This window comes from Podarcis liolepis (assembly GCF_965112155.1).
Source record: "Podarcis liolepis genome assembly, chromosome: 8".
Classification (NCBI taxonomy): Eukaryota; Metazoa; Chordata; class Lepidosauria; order Squamata; family Lacertidae; genus Podarcis; species Podarcis liolepis.
In genome coordinates, this window is record NC_139560.1 from 35,081,922 (window position 1) to 35,100,052 (window position 18,131).

General features: G+C 43.6%; 1 protein-coding gene across 4 annotated transcripts in view; it reads right to left on the minus strand.

Annotated features, from left to right (window-relative positions):
• The window catches only part of TRIM55 (tripartite motif containing 55), a 40,464-nt gene extending 24,759 nt beyond the window's left edge, over nucleotides 1-15,705 (minus strand). For 3 of the 4 annotated variants that reach the window (XM_083517921.1, XM_083517922.1, XM_083517920.1), the window contains exons 1-4: nucleotides 15,377-15,705; nucleotides 14,618-14,790; nucleotides 9,129-9,294; nucleotides 7,109-7,204 (exon numbers count right to left, since the gene is read on the minus strand). In XM_083517921.1, coding sequence (XP_083374047.1) covers nucleotides 7,109-7,204; nucleotides 9,129-9,294; nucleotides 14,618-14,790; nucleotides 15,377-15,544 — 603 coding nt within the window. In that variant the 5' untranslated portion in view covers nucleotides 15,545-15,705. The remainder of the gene's footprint in view (nucleotides 1-7,108; nucleotides 7,205-9,128; nucleotides 9,295-14,617; nucleotides 14,791-15,376) is intronic. The other variant, XM_083517923.1, reaches the window with a different exon arrangement.
• Between the last annotated feature and the right edge of the window lie 2,426 nt (nucleotides 15,706-18,131).

Sequence of the window (18,131 nt, forward strand, 5' to 3'; positions counted from 1 at the left end):
GTGTGATTCTAATTTCTACAGTTAACTTACTTGAAAGGCTTGTTTCAGTCTGCAAATTCCTGATAGCAACCAATTTCATCCTTGCAGTGCAAAGCCTTCCTGACAACAAAGTTTTAACTTAACTGCTTATATTTTTCTTCCCTTCCTTCCTTGGCTCGGGGTTTTTAGAGACTTTGAACCACCTTTGGTATATTATTTCTTCTTCTTTGCTTTGGTTACATGAAGAACTACAATGGATTTTCCTGCTAATTAGAGCCACAGTATCTTGCATTTAAACCTTATTGCCCTGTGTATTTTTTATTTACAACCTTTCACTTGGTGTTGAAGGTTCAATCATTTTAGCTGTTTTCGTCTTTTGGTGTATCTGCGTGAGAGATTGGGGTTCTTTTGACAAGGCTTATAGTGAGGGCAGAGTTGGGAGATAATGTGATCAAGATCTCCTGCAGCATAAAAGAAATAGTAATACAGTAGTACCTCTGGTTATGAACTTAATTTGTTCTGGAGGTCCGTTCTTAACCTGAAACCGTTCTTAACCGGAGGTACCATTTTAGCTAATGGGGCCTCCCATTGCTGCGGCACCGCTGTGGCATGATTTCCATTCTCATCCTGAAGCAAAGTTCTTAACCCAAGGTACTACTTCCGGGTTAGCGGAGTCTGTAACCCGAAGTGTTTGTAACCCGAGGTACCACAGTAGTAACTACAGAGCATTCACAATTGGTTGAGGCCCGCAGTGCAGGGAGGCTTAACCCTTCCCTTCCTCTGACTTTTCTTATTAAAATTCCCCAAAGAAACTGGTGGAAGATGTCTAGTATTCAGTTTCATATTGCGTTAAACAAATCTGTCAGTGTTGGTCATCTGAGTTTCTCATTTTCCATACTTAAATTCAGTTCTCCACATTTCCGGAGCACTTTGTGAATTTAAATTAAACTAATCCTCATGAAAATTCATGAACATTTCAGTGCGAATTGCTCTGAAGAAACAAATTTTTGTATGTCGTTTTGATTAACAGGAGAGGGTGGCTCTACAGCAAATGTCCCAATTGACCCCATCCACTTCCATCGGTCCTTTCCCCAATTACTCCTCCTCTCCAACTTTATTCACCTGTCACCAGAACTCTAAAACTGTTTCACACACTTACATATTTCCCTCATTCCTCTACATGCCACCTTAAAGGTAAAGGTAAAGGGACCCCTGACCATCAGGTCCAGTCGTGACCGACTCTGGGGTTGCGGCGCTCATCTCGCTTTATTGGCCGAGGGAGCCGGCGTACAGCTTCCAGGTCATGTGGCCAGCATGACTAAGCCGCTTCTGGCGAACCAGAGCAGCGCACGGAAATGCCATTTACCTTCCCGCCGGAGCGGTACCTATTTATCTACTTGCACTTGGACATGCTTTCAAACTGCTAGGTTGGTAGGAGCAGGGACCGAGCAACAGGAGCTCACCCCATCGCAGGGATTTGAACCACCGACCTTCTGATCGGCAAGTCCTAGGCTCTGTGGTTTAACCCACAGCGCCACTAGCCCCTTCTCCAATTCTTACTTTATCCCCACCCCCTCAGTCATCAGAAAACTAAAACTGTCACACAGATAACAACCCTTGTTTCGCCAACCAAGGCCTTCCCTTAACCTCCCCTCCTAACCAACTAATTTATTATTCTTCCTGCCTATCCTCCTCCTCTCTTTCTCCCCACCCCCATTCCTGCCTTTAGAATCTTGGAAACCAGCAAATGATAACACCGCAATGACAAACTGGCGCAAATATAGCATAGAGAGAGAGAGATATCCATTTCTGAAAGCCATTTCCCTTGATATAATGCATTCTCTGTGTTATGTTCAGTAGTGTATGCATTTATGTGCACACTTTCCACTGGTATATGCATTATTGTATACACGACTTGGCTTGATGAGTGCACTGTAAAATTCAGAGAAATGCAAATTTTGAAGGATGGCTGTGTGTGGACTTGCTTCTTGTTTTGGAAAGTACAAAACAGGGAGGTTCACCTTTAAATGTGAACTGAATTGGGTTGTTCCTCCAATCCTGTATCACGTGCCTCTGCCTTTCCTGTCCTAGATGGTAGGGACTGGATAGCTTTCAGGAGGAATGCAGAATAAGATGAGTCCCCCTGAACACTACAGTCATACCTCGGGTTACAGACGCTTCAGGTTGTGTTTTTTCGGGTTAAGGACCGCCAAAACCCAGAAGTACCAGAACGGGTTACTTCCAGGTTTCGGCAGTTGCGCATGCGCAGAAGCACTAAATTGCAACCCGCACATGCGCAGACGTGCAGCTGTGGGTTGCGAACATGCATCCCACACAGATCATGTTCGCAACCCGAGTGTCCACTGTATATGGAGATCATCAGATTTTCTTTAGTATAATCATACGTTTCCCATTGAGGGACAGATGGCAGCTTTGGGAAGGGTATTTTAAATGCAAAGAGAGTGTGGGAGGAAAGGATTTACCTACTCTCCCAATGCTATGGTCCTGATCCCATTCAGGCCTCATGTGGCCTTCATTTTTTTTAATGAAGCAGATTATGTTCTGAGATGTTCTGCATCACACCTAGTTTGGACCTCATTCTAAGATGGGTTTCTCTGCAAGCTCCAGTTGCCCATCATGTGTTTATATTTGTCGGTTTGTTAACATTAGTGATGCAAATATTTTGCAAGAACTTCATGAAAGGCGCTTGTGGTTTCAAGACAAATTCACAGCATTATTTGTGGTGTAAGTCCTACTACTCCTGTCTAATGCCTCCTGTGGAAAGAGTTGCTGGGCTACAACCCAGAGAACTGTTCTCTATCTTTCACTTCCCTGAGACAGCTGCAGTTTCTCCTGCCCATTTCTCCTGTGGTTTTATTTAATCCTATTAGATATACAGAAATACTATGCTCAAAGGAAGAATCTTTCTGAATATCAGGTGCCGGGTTCAGTCCCTGTCTGTGCACTTTCCCAGAGGCACGTGCAGGAACATTTTAAAATAAATTATATGTATTATTCATTTGATTTGTTGTGAGCCATTCTGGGCACATAACAAATGGCAGAAAAAGAAATGAATGAAAATGATGATGATCTTGGCTCCTACATGGAGGCAAGCTGAGGGCAGACTGGTGGGGCAGTGCCCCATAGGCCCTAATTGGCCAACCTCCACTGGGGTTGTCCATGAGAAAATGTAGTCCTACACACACACACACACACACACCCTAGTATAGCCCATACACAGTCTGTGTGGGACTTAAAAATCCCCCACTTATATCCAGTCCAAGAGAATGGCTCTTGACTGTCAGCTTCTTCTACGAGGAGGATGGGGACAACATCAGTTGGCTCTACTTGTTATTGGCTCTGGCTCCCTGCCTTCCACCCCACCAGCTCCAATGGGCACCAGCTGATGGTGGGGCCAGAGGCAAGACAAGTGGGTAACAAGTAACAAGTGTGAATCTTAGCTTTATATAGTAGGCTACATGGAAAAGCAGAGGTTTCTACACATGTACACTACTCTCCCTCCAGGCAAGCAAGAGGCATTATGACAATTCAAAAACACATTCCAGTCAGGCAAAGGCACTTGAGGATGGCATGGAGGGGTCTCCAGAGGGGGCATGGCCTGCAGAAGGTCCTGAAGACCAGATAATAGGCCTGGGGGGCACTTTTCACACCTGGGCTATGGTTCCCCATCCCTGGTCTACATGCTTCACACTCTTAACTATCAGTATCCATTCCTTGCATTCCTGCTATCTTTAGCTTTCTATACTTGTCACAAGTCAACTCCTTATAGCTAAAGATAGCAGGACTTGCCGGTCCAGCCTACTTTCACAGGCAGAAGTACCACGGTCTAGAACAGCATTCCAAAATGTTCATGTTGGTGACACAATTTTTAGACATGCATCATTTTTTTACCCAGTAATTCAGTTTTGCTAGCAAACTGGAGCTCAAATATCCCCTTATAAGAGATACAGAAACATATTGCACGACACACCTGTACACTGCAGCCAACACACTAATGTGTCGCAACACACAGTTTGGAAAGCTCTGGTCTAGAACATGGTCAGCATTGCTTTCTGAGGTTTAGACAATACATGATGGACTGATGGGGGCAGGAAAGGGAGCAACTTCAGTCTTCTCCTCAATCTTCTTCCTACAAATTTGTCCCCCAGGTAACTTTTGGTGCTTTGCTCACATAAGACAATAATCATCTGGAGGACAGCTGATTTAGAGGTGGGATGCCAAAGGAGAAAAAAGAAGTTAAAATGCACCCATCCTCTTTCCAATCTCCTGCTGGAGCCTGCAGCCTGCACCATTTCCTTACGGGGTGGGGAAGAAAATGGGGAGGGGAGGGCCTACATTTGATCTTAAGATTGTATCTTGAAAGAGAAATGCCTCTTCTTGTGTCTGAAAAATGTCATGAGAGGAGTGGCAGGTTTCAGATGCCCTTTCTGACCTATCCGGAATAAGTATGCAGAGTCAGCAAACCACGTGGTGTTCCAATTATGCACTGACACTCTCTAATTGACCCTCATGGGAGTTAAGGATCCTGAAGTAAAATGGCGGCAAGCGGCAGGTCATTAACCAAGGTCATGTAGGTCTGGCAACAGCAGGGAAGTAACCCTTTGAGAAAGGCTTCATTCTGCAATGGGAAAGCATACACACAATTTCATTATGTCATCCAATTTCAAACTGGAAATTGGACTTGAGAATTTGCTTTTGTTTGCCTGTTAGTTTATTTTTAGCAAACACTCAGCCATCCCTAGTAAACCTCTGCAGCCTTAGCACCCCTGCCAAATCCACTAGTGAATTGAGGCCTGTCTGCCCATTAGCCTCAACAACACAGTCTCCTCAGGTGGCAGGGTGGGGGCAGCTGGGTGGGTGGCAGAACCAGGCCCCCGAGGAGTGTGCCACTCACCTCCTCCTGCACTTCTCACCTGTGGCCACTGCCTGGCCCTGGGAAGAATGGGGCCACTGCTTCTGCCACCTGCTCGTCTCTGGCCTCCTTTATTCTCCTCTGTCACTTTCCATGTGCCAGGGCTTCCCTCAGCTGCCTCTGGTCACCTTAGGTGGCATCAAGGAGACCCATTTTCTGTTTTGCCTCAAGTGACAAAATGCATTAGGCTAGCCTTGAGTGCATTGATTATTGCTCCTTCAAACCTGGAGTCAGCCCTCATTGGGGCCACCCTTATAATTTCTCACAATGTCCCAGACAGACACTACATTAGCAGCATTGTAGGAAATACAATTAGTGGCTCCAAACCACCTGGGACTGAGTGCAAGGTTGCTGTTGCTCACCTCATCCATCATAAGGCTAGGTAAGCCTTTGCGTGAAATCTACTTCCATGTAAATATTGTTACCACATGGGTGAGAATGGTGATGTAAGTGTTTCCTACCCGTTCAACACATTCTCTCTCAGTGGATGTCAACTGTTGACAGGGGGAGCTGAGCTGACCCTTTAACTTTTTTACTTGTAGAAAGCTATCAGTGACTATGAATTGGCTCTTTACCCTGGCCTTTCACACCTGAAATGTATATTCCCATGATCCACCCCATTTCTGTGGCTGTAATTTGCTTTAAGGGGCGCATGGGGTGTTAGGGAAAGGGTAGTAACTTTGGTGGTGGACACGTCATGTTTATTCTGGGTAGTTTGTCCACCGTTGGTCCCCACCCTGCACTCAGCTCTCATGTGTGGCTCCTAAAAGCTGTCAGCAAGCAACAATGGCTACAGCATGGGAAATGGCCTCAGCTGGCTGGCTAAACCAGATGAGGGTAGCCAGTGGGTCTCAAACTCTTGGTGAGTTAGGGACTTCCCCTCCATGTGAGGACAGGCTCCAATAGATTGACTAGACAAGTCCCATAGTGGGTCCAACAGTTATGAAGGCGGTTTCTGCATGTGCTGTAGAGGGAATTGAGGGGCAAATGGGGCCCATCAACCTGGGAATGCAGCCCATCTAGGAGAATGAAAACTCTGAACCTAAACCTCCACTGCTTGCGGAATCTGTTTGGGAGAAGAAAAGACCAAGGTGTAAACCCTGCACAAATCTGGAATGGAGTCCCTAAGACAGTCGGGTGACACCAGCAATTCCTGCAGCCAAGCTGGTGCCAAACATATTGCTCTGCTTTCCTTTGCACCACATCAGCGAAGCTGAGGGAGGTGGGTCTTGTCGTCTGGGCAGCCCAGGACCTCCATACACACTGCTCAGACTTGCGCCCCAGGGAGGTCTCTTCAGTGCTGCTAACGCAATGGTTTGTCGTCATCCCCAGAGGCACATTCCATTGTCTCTTGAGACAGACAGGTGCCAACCATTTGTTTTAAACTGTTTTTAATACTGAATTTTAAATTGTTGCAACCTGCCCTGCAACCTTACAGTGGGCTAGAAATTTAATGTGGATTGAAACTTTCAGTGCATTAGCTGGCGACTGCACTCTTCATTCCCTTCATAGTGGGTGTGGCCCAGTGCACTTGCTTGAGTCATCTGGGTTTGTTTACTAAACATATCCATTGCCTACGCTGTAAGGTTAACAGGCTCTTCTGTCATGGGACACCTTTGTTATTCCTGGCTTCTGCTGGTAGCATAATCTGGACGAAGCATTCACCATGTTGGCCCCAAGAGAAGACATGATGCATTTAAAAATGGTTAAGACGGTGCTCTTTATGGCATAAATTGTGCTAGTGTATAACATACCATGCTTTTGAGCTCTGTGCATCTTGAAAACTGTGAGTTTCTCCAGTCACATCTCTTAAATGAGATTAAAAGTCTCAAATGTCTCAAATGAGACATTTAAAACTACACCATCATCAAAGTTGTTTGCTCTTACCACAGACTACAGTGGTACCTCGGGTTACATACGCTTCAGATTACACAGTCCGCTAACCCAGTGCTTCAGGTTAAGAACTTTGCTTCAGGATGAGAACAGAAACTGTGCTCCAGCGGCGCAGTGGCAGCAGCAGGAGGCCCCATTAGCTAAAGTGGTGCTTCAGGTTAAGAACAGTTTCAGGTTAAGAACAGACCTCCGGAACGAATTAAGTACTTAACCCGAGGTACTACTGTATAACAATGTAAGTATGCAATAATTAAAATTCTAAAGCAGAATTTAGTTTGGTAGAATCTAAATTGTGTTTCTTACCTCAACTGTCCTGCAGGCTTCTTCCAACTGAGTTACAATTCCTTGCACTCTGTCATTACTTCCCACTAATACAGCAATGCCATCGCTGAGTTCAGACTATAATGTAAAATAAACATAACTTAAGGAGAGCATAAAACTCTGTGGCCTTATTGTTTGCATTTTTGAAACGATAACTGCCCCTCCCTCCCACACAAATATTTTTTTGGGGAAATGTACATACTTTACTATAGGAACATACAATAAATTCTACTTTTGAAAACCCCAAAGAGATGAAAATACTCCAAAATATACTTTTGCAGTAAATGAAGCTAATCTGCACCGCAACTTATTTCATTAAAGGATCTTGTTCCTATAGGAATAGGATTAAAAGTTGATTGGCAGGATTTTATTTTATCCTTCTGAAATTATTTCTAGACTGCTTCTTGAAAGGTTATTCCAGCCTATCTGAATTGCTCATTTTGCATGGATTTTTGCTTTGAATACAAAGTATTTGAACCACCGCCTAAATTTTGCAATTTGGGAGGAGACGCATATATAGGTTTTACATTATCTCTAGCAGATATATAATCATTGATATGCATATTCATGGATTTCACAGATATCTTTGTTAAACATCATTTCTTTCTAATTATCTCAGAAAGGAGAAAGCCATGGACAGCTTCCAGTGTATTCAACTGGATGTCCCCACCCCCAAATGCATCTACCCAGCCATAGTGTTCACAAATAAATATAATTATGGGTTCCATTCAAAGGCTGTACTTGTAAACTGGCTCTGTCTAGTGGCAGCCATACTAGGACTCTCAAGAAATTGAGCTGCATTTCTCCAGAGGATAGTCCAAATAAACAGCTGTTTAGTGAATGCCGGGTTAAAAATAAAGAGATATTGTACAGATGGCGGCAAAGGATTCTAGGAGCATAGCCCAGCCTTTCTGTTTCATACTCAAGAAATTACTTGCAAAACAAAATATTTCCTTATTAATTGAAAAGTATGCATGAATATACTGATTCATAAAAAGTGGTATGTCCTCTTTCTCGGCTCTAGGATATGTGTCTTTGGTCAAATATTGTGCACATTTGGTCACTATATTTTAAAGAAAACAACAAACTGGTAAGGTTTGAGAGGAGAACAACAACAACAACAATCATAAAGCTAATAATTGGGGCTGGTGTTAGCACACAGCTACGTCAGGCTGCTACTAAGACACCACTTTTTGTTCCGGGGCATTTATAATGGTCACTTTCCACAGTGGGAATCTGGAATCGATCAGTTAAATTTCCTCCAATGCACCAGAGCCATGCTACATTCAGGGGCATTGTGGGAAATTAAAATGGCAGTTTCATTGGAACACTGCTACCTGCCATGACCATGAATAAAAGCCTATGTCACCAAGAAAACCCACCAAGGTAGAAGGAGGCTCACCAAAGTACATTTTGCTGGGGAACCCCTAAAGCCTAGAGCTAGGTCTGAAAATAAGGAGTTTTGCTTGGCAGAACAAATGAGAAAAAGAAAGAAGGCATGTTTATTTCATACACTGTGGGAGCTCTAAGGGGAACGCTGATAAATTCTTCCACATAGCCACATGGCCATGGTGTATGAAAGCTGCCCAAGTCACCATTTGGACTGGTCAGTGCCTCACATTCCTGGCTGTGTTATCAATTTGCATTGGTAAGGAAGGTTTCCATGTCACAGGCTAATCAACATGTTGGTTGTAATGCATGTACCAGTATTAACAAAAGGCTGGGTAGATTTAGAAAAGTCAAAAAGACCCTATCAGAGCACAGGACTTCAACAAGATGACCTTGGTAGGGCCCTTCCGTTTTGAGTTTCACATCACACATAATCAATGGTATACAGTTCTGACTGGGTTTTTCAACTGGGACAATCAAACTGCAATCCCGCAACATTGGTGGAGGACCTCACCAGGGAGAGAATTTTATTATGGTTATTTGTTTTCAAAAACTACTAGAATTCTACTGATAAAAATGCATTAAGAGGAAGCCTTTTTTAAAAAAAAATTACCTTCTGTCTTTGGTAAACATTCGTGAGGGGAGCAACCTCACAATCTTTATGAGCACCAAAAACTTTGCACATTGAGCATGTCGGCACTTCACAATTCAGGCAATAAATATTAATTTTCTCATCTTCATGTTCTTCACACATTGGCTGTTCAGTTTTTCTTTCAGGCCTGTGAATGCAATTCACCAAGAAGAAGAAGAAAACCAAATCCCAATCAGCATCACTTTTAAAAAAATTAAATGATTAAATAAAATAGGCAAAATGCCAGTTCATCTAGCCTGATACTGTCTACTCTGACTTATGGTAGCTCTCCCTGATACCTGATCCTGGTCATGAAGCCAAGTACTGAATCTGGGACTTTCTATATGCGAGTAATACACTTTTCTACTAACTATGGTCTTTCCCCAACAGAAGAATACGATACAAAAGAATGACACGGGGAACAGAGAAGGTAAATCTGAAAACATGCTGGGTTCACACTTCCATTTACTGTGCACTTACTGTGTTTCCAGTGCTGGGTTTGTAATCCATGTTTACACAATATTATTCAAAATTCATATCCAAAATTCCTGAACTTTCTTGGAGTCATTCCTAATTCATATCTAGCCAAGGTGTGAACATCAGCATAATGCTGCTGGTCAACAAAAGAGGTTTAAAAACTCTCTCAAGGCCAATCTTAAAAAATGGAGTATTAACACTGACAATTGGGAAACACTGGCCTGTGAGCGCTCCAGTTGGAGAACAGCCTTTACCAAAGGTGTCATGGACTTTGAAGACACTTGAACTCAGGACGAAAGGGAGAAACGAGCACATTTGGCAAACCCTCACCATGATCAACTCCTGCCTAGAAACCTATGTCCCCACTGTGGAAGGACATGTGGAGCCAGAACTGGCCTATGGACACACCCCTAAGACCATATTCATGGAAGACAATCTTATTCGGCTATGAGTGACTGCCAAAGAAGAAGAGGAATACCTTTGCACAGGGCAGAAACATCTCTACCCCGCCAGTGCCCCTTGGTGTTGCACTAATCTCATGCCTGTCAACTGCCCCGAAAAAATGGCTGCTGGAATCTTGCATAATTTCAGGCTGTACTTTTTTTGGGCATGGTGCTCAAAAATATGCATTTTGGGGTGCCATGTCCCAAAAAGGCACTTTTGAGAGGCTGCAATCTGTGTCCCAGTTTTGGGCTGCTTCATGTTAGAAGGGATGCAATCTGACATTGGTGAAGCCGTACAGATGTGAACAGCTGGGTGGGGGGAAGGAGCTGTGAAATGTGCACACAAAAAACCTTCCTTGCACTCTCAGATGGTACTATAAACACCCCCAAAGAATTCCTGTCTGTTTCCTTGCACAAGTGATGATGAATTTATTATTTCGGTCACAGACAAGTTCCAGCCCACATACAATATCAAGGAAGTCATAAAACACGATAGGGATACATTTGAATTTGCAATTAGGTATAACAGGGACAATACAGATATAGCAACAGTTAAAAAATATATAAATTAAAACTTAGTCCTTGCACAAGTTTACAGAGGCTGTTTTTCAGAGATCCAGTATGTATAATCCTCTCACAATATGCCCATTTTTACTCTATATTGGTCTTCAACCCATGTACACAATAATAGGTTCCCCCTAGACTACACTGATCCTGCACTCAGAAGTTCCCATGTACTGGTTTCTAGCACTTAAAGGTGAAATGGAACTGGAGGAAATGAATGAGACCTGCACAGTAAGATAGGCTCCATATATGTACTGTAATCAAATTAGGTATGAAAAATTTAAGGGGGCAATTTAAGAGTTCTACACATAAACTTGATAATTGTTCTAAATTACCAAGCAAAATAGCAGGGTGTGTTGCAAGGGGGAGGGGGAGATGCAGAGCAGAGAAATGGCAGAGGGAGCCGATAGGTGCTTAACCCTTTCCATGGCTTCTCTGTTCCAAATTGACTTCCAAGCGAAACATCAGTGTTGAACAGTATTGAACTTATGGACTCTCTTAGATTATAATAGCCCAGCTGTCAAGATGGAGAAGGAACCAGGAAGACCAAACGAAGGGGAGAAAGAAAAAGTTCCTTCCTGCACTTTTAATAGTTATGTAGAAGACGGAAATTTCCTTTTCTACACAATTGTTAAAGGTTCAATAGACCTGTTCTCTCTCCATCTCTCTCTCTCTCTCTCTCTCTCTCTCTCTCTCTCTCTCTCTCTCTCTCATCTTGCCATCCTAGAAGGAACGGGCTCAATTATATGAAATAACATAGCTCTTCAGTTTCTGGCATACAGCCTTTTCCCAAGGGAAGACTTTTGCACAATAATATCTGGGAACCTATTCAGATTTCAATTACAGTGCTACAGAGCCAGAGAAACGTCACTGAAGAGATGCTCTCTATTCTTCAAAACAGCATCCCTTCTTCTGCAATGCTCCATGAAGAGGCAGCCAGAAAATATCCGCATCATTAAAGCTACAGTCCTGTGCACAGTTAGCAGGGACTAGCTTACTTCCAAGTAAAAGGTAAAGGTAAAGGTACCCCTGCCCGTTCGGACCAATCTTGCCAGACTCTAGGGTTGTGCGCTCATCTCACTCTATAGGCCGGGAGCCAGCGCTGTCCGCAGACACTTCCGGGTCACTTGTCCAGCGTGACAAGCTGCATCTGGCGAGCCAGCGCAGCACCCGGAACGCCGTTTACCTTCCCGCTGGTAAGCAGTCCCTATTTATCTACTTGCACCCGGAGGTGCTTTTGAACTGCTAGGTTGGCAGGCGCTGGGACCGAAAGACAGGAGCTCACCCCGCTGCGGGGATTCGAACCGCCGACCATGCGATCGGCAAGTCCTAGGCGCTGAGGTTTTACCCACAGTGCCACCTGCGTCCCTTTACTTCCAAGTAGACATGTATAAAGTTGTGCTGCTAGATTTGGTTTGACATCGTTTTGGTATTGGCATAATACGCATACAATATGTCAATGAAAGAAATTATGAAAATAGCAAGAAAGAGAGCGAGCGAGAGAGAGAGAGAGCGCATGCAAGGCCAGCATCTAGAGCAGGGGTCAGCAAACTTTTTCAGCAGGGGGCCAGTCCACTGTCCCTCAGATCTTGTGGGGGGCTGGACCATATTTTGAGAAAAAGCAGAAGAAAAACGAATTCCTATGCCCCACAAATAACCCAAAGATGCATTTTAAATAAAAGGACACATTCTACTGATTTAAAAACACACTGATTTCTGGACCGTCCACAGGCTGGATTTAGAAGGCAATTGGGCCAGATCCAGCCCCCGGGCCTTAGTTTGCCTACCCATGATCTAGAGCTTAGAGAAAGATGCTGTGGAAGCAGGTGGACAAGTGCTTTAAGTGATTTGAGTGTGTCCTTGCAATAAATCATCAACAGAAAACTGTTGGCTTCAGTGCATGTATGGGCAGTGATTTGAAACCAGATTTTGGTCTTTCTGCATATGCTGAAAAAAAACTCTCTTCAAACAGGCACTCCCAGGTTAGTGTTAGTATGGCTGTGTGGGAAGCAATGAGATCACATGGATCTTGTTTTATATTGGTTTTGATGATAATGATATTACATTGCTTTTATATAATGTGTTTTTCTTTTCTATTTCTCTACTCAGCTTTGCTCTTTTCATGTTGAATGGTCTTTTTTTTTTTTAAAAAAAAAAAAGCTAAATAAATAAATAAACAAACAAACAAACCATTTCCTCCAGCTATGGGTGCATTTATGCATGCCACTATGATGACTACTTGATTGCCCAAGTCCTTTCAGAGCTCCTGTAGACTGACCCAGAGAGGATTTGTTAAGCTCTTCTCCCCTGCATCTAAGGGGGGGGGAGGGGCAGAGCTTCTGCACTTTCAGCTGCATAAGTAGAAGAGCAAAATCAGCAAGTATAGCTTGTCAAGCAAGCTGCACTTGTTCAAATTATACTTGTTCTGTATAAAAGTGCATTTCACCTCTTTTTCACCTGGAGAGGAGAAGAAGCTGAGCTGCTCTCTGGGCCAGTCTACACAGAAGGACCCTGGCAACTAAGGAGTCATGTGGAAAAACACACATAACCGGGGGAAATATTTAAGGATTTTATTCAGCAATTCATTGCAGTAGATTCTGATGTTTTATTTTTAAAAGTGCTGGAATGTTGTAACGTATGGTGGATATATGGAAGAAACTGAAATGGACGTAGAAATTTGGTGGGTGATCCATAGCATGCAGCATCGTTTGGTTCTGTGGCTACAGACCAACGGACTTTCTTGAGTGTGTACATGAGCAAAGACTGCTGACATGATGAATTATTTCTAGGCTCATTTCTCAGATGCAAGGAGGGAGGGCATATTGCTTTATGCCAAGAAATCCCATAAAGCAACAGATTAGAGCTGCTAGCATTATACAATAAGAATAAATAAATTCCTTCCAGTAGCACCTTAAAGACCAACTAAGTTAGTTCTTGGTATGAGCTTTCGTGTGCATGCACACTTCTTCAGATACACATGCATGCACACGAAAGCTCATACCAAGAACTAACTTAGTTGGTCTTTAAGGTGCTACTGGAAGGAATTTTTTTATTTTGACTATGGCAGACCAACACAGCTACCTATCTGTAACAATAAGAATAGACGCTTGTGTGGCATCCAGTACTGTAAAATGAAGCTCCCAATCAAAGGGTAAAGTGAGCAAACCTTTCTTCTTATACAAAGCAAATCCTAACCAGTATCAGCAGCTGAGCAACCACCAGAGATGTGGGGGCCTCACTACCTTTAGCGGATGCTGATGGTGCTCATTGCCAGTGCTTTTTTTTCTAAACGCAGGTGGTGCTGTGGTCTAAACCACAGAACCTAGGGCTTGCCGATCAGAAGGTTGGCGGTTCAAATCCCCGTAATGGGGTGAGCTCCTGTTGATCAGTCCCTGCTCCTGCCAACCTAGCAGTTCGAAAGCACACAGTGCAAGCAGATAAATAGGTACCACTCCAGCGGGAAGGTAAACGGCATTTCTGTGCACTGCTCTGGTTTGCCAGAAGCAGCTTAGTCATGCTGGCCACATGACCTGGAGGCTGTACGCCAGCTCCATTGGCCAATAAAGCGAGATGAGCACCGCAACCCCAGAGTTGTCCGCGACTGGACCTAACAGTCAGGGATCCCTTTACCTTTTTACCATGAAGTTGTTACAGTAAGTGCCACAATTTTTAACAACAACAAAAAAAGAAGTGCCGTACTGCATACCTTTGAGTACCCCCTGAAAAAAAGCACTGCTCATTGCTATTGCTTTCTCTTTCTATAGCTATCTGGAGAGAAAAGCTCCAGGTTGACTTGAGGAATTAAAATAAGAATGGGGTAGGGTAAAGAGGTTCTAACAGGGAATGGGCAGCAATAGCTCAGTTTTATGATAGAAGTCTCGATTTGGGGCTTGGGGAATCCAATTCATGTGTTCCTGTGGCAAACACAACCAAGTCAGCAACCTGCATCCATAGGCAATCCTTCAAGGACAAAAATCGGTCTATTACCTGGTAGATTCCTGCTTGTAAATATCAATTATATTTTCCACCAACAGGTTCCTTTGAAGACCATACACTCCATGCCTGTCCAGAACTACTTCATGTCTACAAGATGGACAGCGGAATCGACCTCCTGATGCCACAGTTGTGCCTCCTCTGGTTGGCAGGTAAGGGTTCGAGGCCTGTTCTTGCCAAACAATAAACAAAGTTGTAAAGCTAAGCATGAATTATTTCACAGTTATTTCTGACAACTGCTCTCACTTCCACATCACAAGGTCCATCTCACACTATCTGCTTAAGATATGATCTAATACCTGGATGCAGTGACTGATGACTTCAGGGGACTTGGATCAGGTCATCAAAGCCAAACTACCAGGAAAAATACTGCCCAAAAAGTACACAGAAAGAGAAATAGCTGCAAATATAATGTTGCTCAAGCCTGGAAGCTAATAATATAATGACAACTTATGCTAGAGAGAAATTTGCCATTTTTAGAGGTGTTGTGGAACAACAGGAATGGGTATGTGTGTTAATATCTCTAAATACTTGAAATAACATTTCAGCCTATATAAATAAAAGGGACATTTACAAATGTAACAGATTCAAAATCACACATAAAATAAATAACAAAGAACCCATGTGCCTAATTAATTCTCTCATTTTTTTGCTTTTAAAGAGAATCCTGTTTATTAAATGATACCCCTCCCCTTTGTAACATGAAAGTTTTATAAACATTTATTGGAATTTTAAAAAGTTTAATAGATCTACCTGGAAGATATCGTTGGCACATTTTCTGCAGAGGTTGTGCTGACAGGGGAGGATAACCACTGGCTTAGTAAACATCTCTAAACATATGGGACAAATAAGCTGCTTCTCCAAGTTATCCATAGTTTGCTGCTCTTTGGAAAAAGACTTGTAATTAAGAGAGGTGCTCATCTCCTAGCGATTCCAAGGAGCATAGGCTCAGAGTTAGGGTGCTGCCGAGCGGTTTCCGGGTTAGGTCCCTTAAAAGAATTCCAAAGCTTGTGAGATCAAATGTCCTTTGAGGATCTTTCCCTGGAGGACATTGTTTTAACGGAGTGAAGAGAGCTGGGTCTATTTTAGAAGCAGAACGTCATTGGTTGCCATACTCACTTTCTCCATATATGCATCTGACACAAGGACAGATTTAGACAGGTGACGGCTCACAGGGGTGAGAGATCAACATTCTTGCGTTTAAGAAGGAAGGGGGAGAAACGGACAGTTGCCACCAACACATGCAGCACTTACCCTTCTGGAAAAAACTAAAATGTTAAGCTGACTGGAGAATGCAGCCTGGTTCTTCAAGGCTTCGCTGCAGCAGGGGAAAGCAAGGTGACAGAAGAAAAGAAAGTGATAGGAAACTTTTGGCATGGTAAAAAGAATTGCCACCATCACACTTTTGATGCATAGGATAATATCCTCAAAATCCTCAGTCATAGAATCATAGAGTTGGAAGAGACCACAAGGGCCATCGAGTCCAACCCCTTGCCAAGCAGGAAACACCATCAGAGCACTCCTGACATATGGTTGTCAAGCCTCTGCTTAAAGACCTCCAAAGAAGGAGAGTGACATTAGCACAATAAATACCGTAATATGTGTGTGTATGTTGGTGCATACGGAGATGGCCATCTCTACAACAACAGAAATGCAACATCGGAGAAAGAGACCTGGGCAATGGAAGCAACTCATAAACAATGTGCAGTTATTTTATACTGCTGTGAGCACATTTCAAAAGAAAATGAAGGCATAACTAGGATTCCTGGTTTTTCAAATAAAAAGGGCTTCATTGGGTTTCTTGGTTATTCCGTGGGCACACAGCCAACAAAGTCTGTCCCGTCAAGTGAACTAAAAAAAAAAAGGCAGAGTACTCAGGTAATACAGCTGTACCCTCATCATCAGGTCTACATTTGACCCAGATCCTCCCACCTGAAATAGTATTAGCTGTCTCGCAGATTGAATTTACCATCACCTTCTTATTCTTTGTCTCATTGTTTCTTATAAATTAAGATACCTAACAAAACGATCCATCATTAACAAAAATAAATTCCTATCAAGCCTTACATTTCCACAACTTACATTATGGTATGTGCTCTTTGCCTCCCGAAATCATAGGCCATCTGACACTTCCACCACATGGTTCATTTCAACACCTCGCTGACAGTTTAATTTGCTTGATATTTTGCACATTATTTATGCACATGTCATTCTAAAGCAACAACGCCCTTACCTGTACATGTGAGCAGAGGCACCCCAATGGGAGCTGAGCCTAGGGGTTGCCGCAGGAGAACCACAACTTTGATGTAGTAAGCTGAGTAGAACAGAAGGCAAGAGGCGGGGGACGGGCACAGAATTCGGTCCTCACACACAGTGCCACTGAAATTTGAAATACTCTTTCAAGTGGCAGTGGCAGGGAATGGTCAGAACAGGAAGACTGGGAAGTGTGCACTCAGTCTGATAAGATTCCCTCTGAAGAGGAGGAGGAGGAAGAGGAGGAGGAGGAGGAGGAGGAGGGAGAAGCTTCAGGGCCCCCTTGTCTACAGCAGTTTCAGGCGGAGAGAGAGAGAGAGAGAGAGAGAGAGAGAGAGAGAGAGAGAGAGAGAGAGATGCTATACCGTTTAAGGAAGAATTGCCTAGTTACGAGATAATGGAGGAGGCAGGGGAGGTGAGGGTGCAGCCGGCAGAGACCTCCCTGGAGAGTACGGGGGATCCTCCATTACCATGGGCCCGTCGGTCCCTCCGCATTCTAGAATAAAAAAGGCAGAGGGATGGGACTCCTAGGACTTCCCATTGGCACTCAGGGTGTTGTTGGGGACGGAAGAGGTGGAGCTCAGAGTAGCCAACGTCTCAAGACATGGATTCTTGTCTTGCAACCAGATGACTGAATAAAAAGGACTATAAAATACGAACTGCTTGTTATTCTTGCCTTTGAGGCAACCGGAGGGGGAGAAGACTCTTCAGTACCACTGTGCCACCTCACCCATTGCTTGGGGTGGGGGGAGATGTAATTTGTAATATTCTGTGTAGACAAGCTCTAACTGTGGCTATTTTGGAAGAGGGTTTTTTTTAAGTACTTAAAACTTTTTTACAACCTAAACCCATCCCCCTGATTAAAGTACTCAGGAAAATGGTGAAGGTGCATGCCATTTTTATTGGCTGGGCTGAGGTGATAATTCTTGCTGGGTTCCATGGCCATAGGATAATCCCAATAACTAAGTTCCAGCACTGGGCCATGCTGCGTTTCTATCTGTTTATTAGACACATGGATCTCTCAAATCTTGGCACTCGCTCTGAAGTTATTTTTAAAATGACAATTTCCCAGATCACGTCTGGCATGTGGGGCCTAATCTTAGGGCAAAGCCATCTGTGCTGCTATTTGCCAATACTTCATCACACAACTGTACAAGCGGTACGTATCATGTCTACAAGTTTAAGCCAAATATCCATCACACTTACTGTAGCAAACTGTAATGCCTGCCTTCATACTGTGCATGCTGCTAGTAGG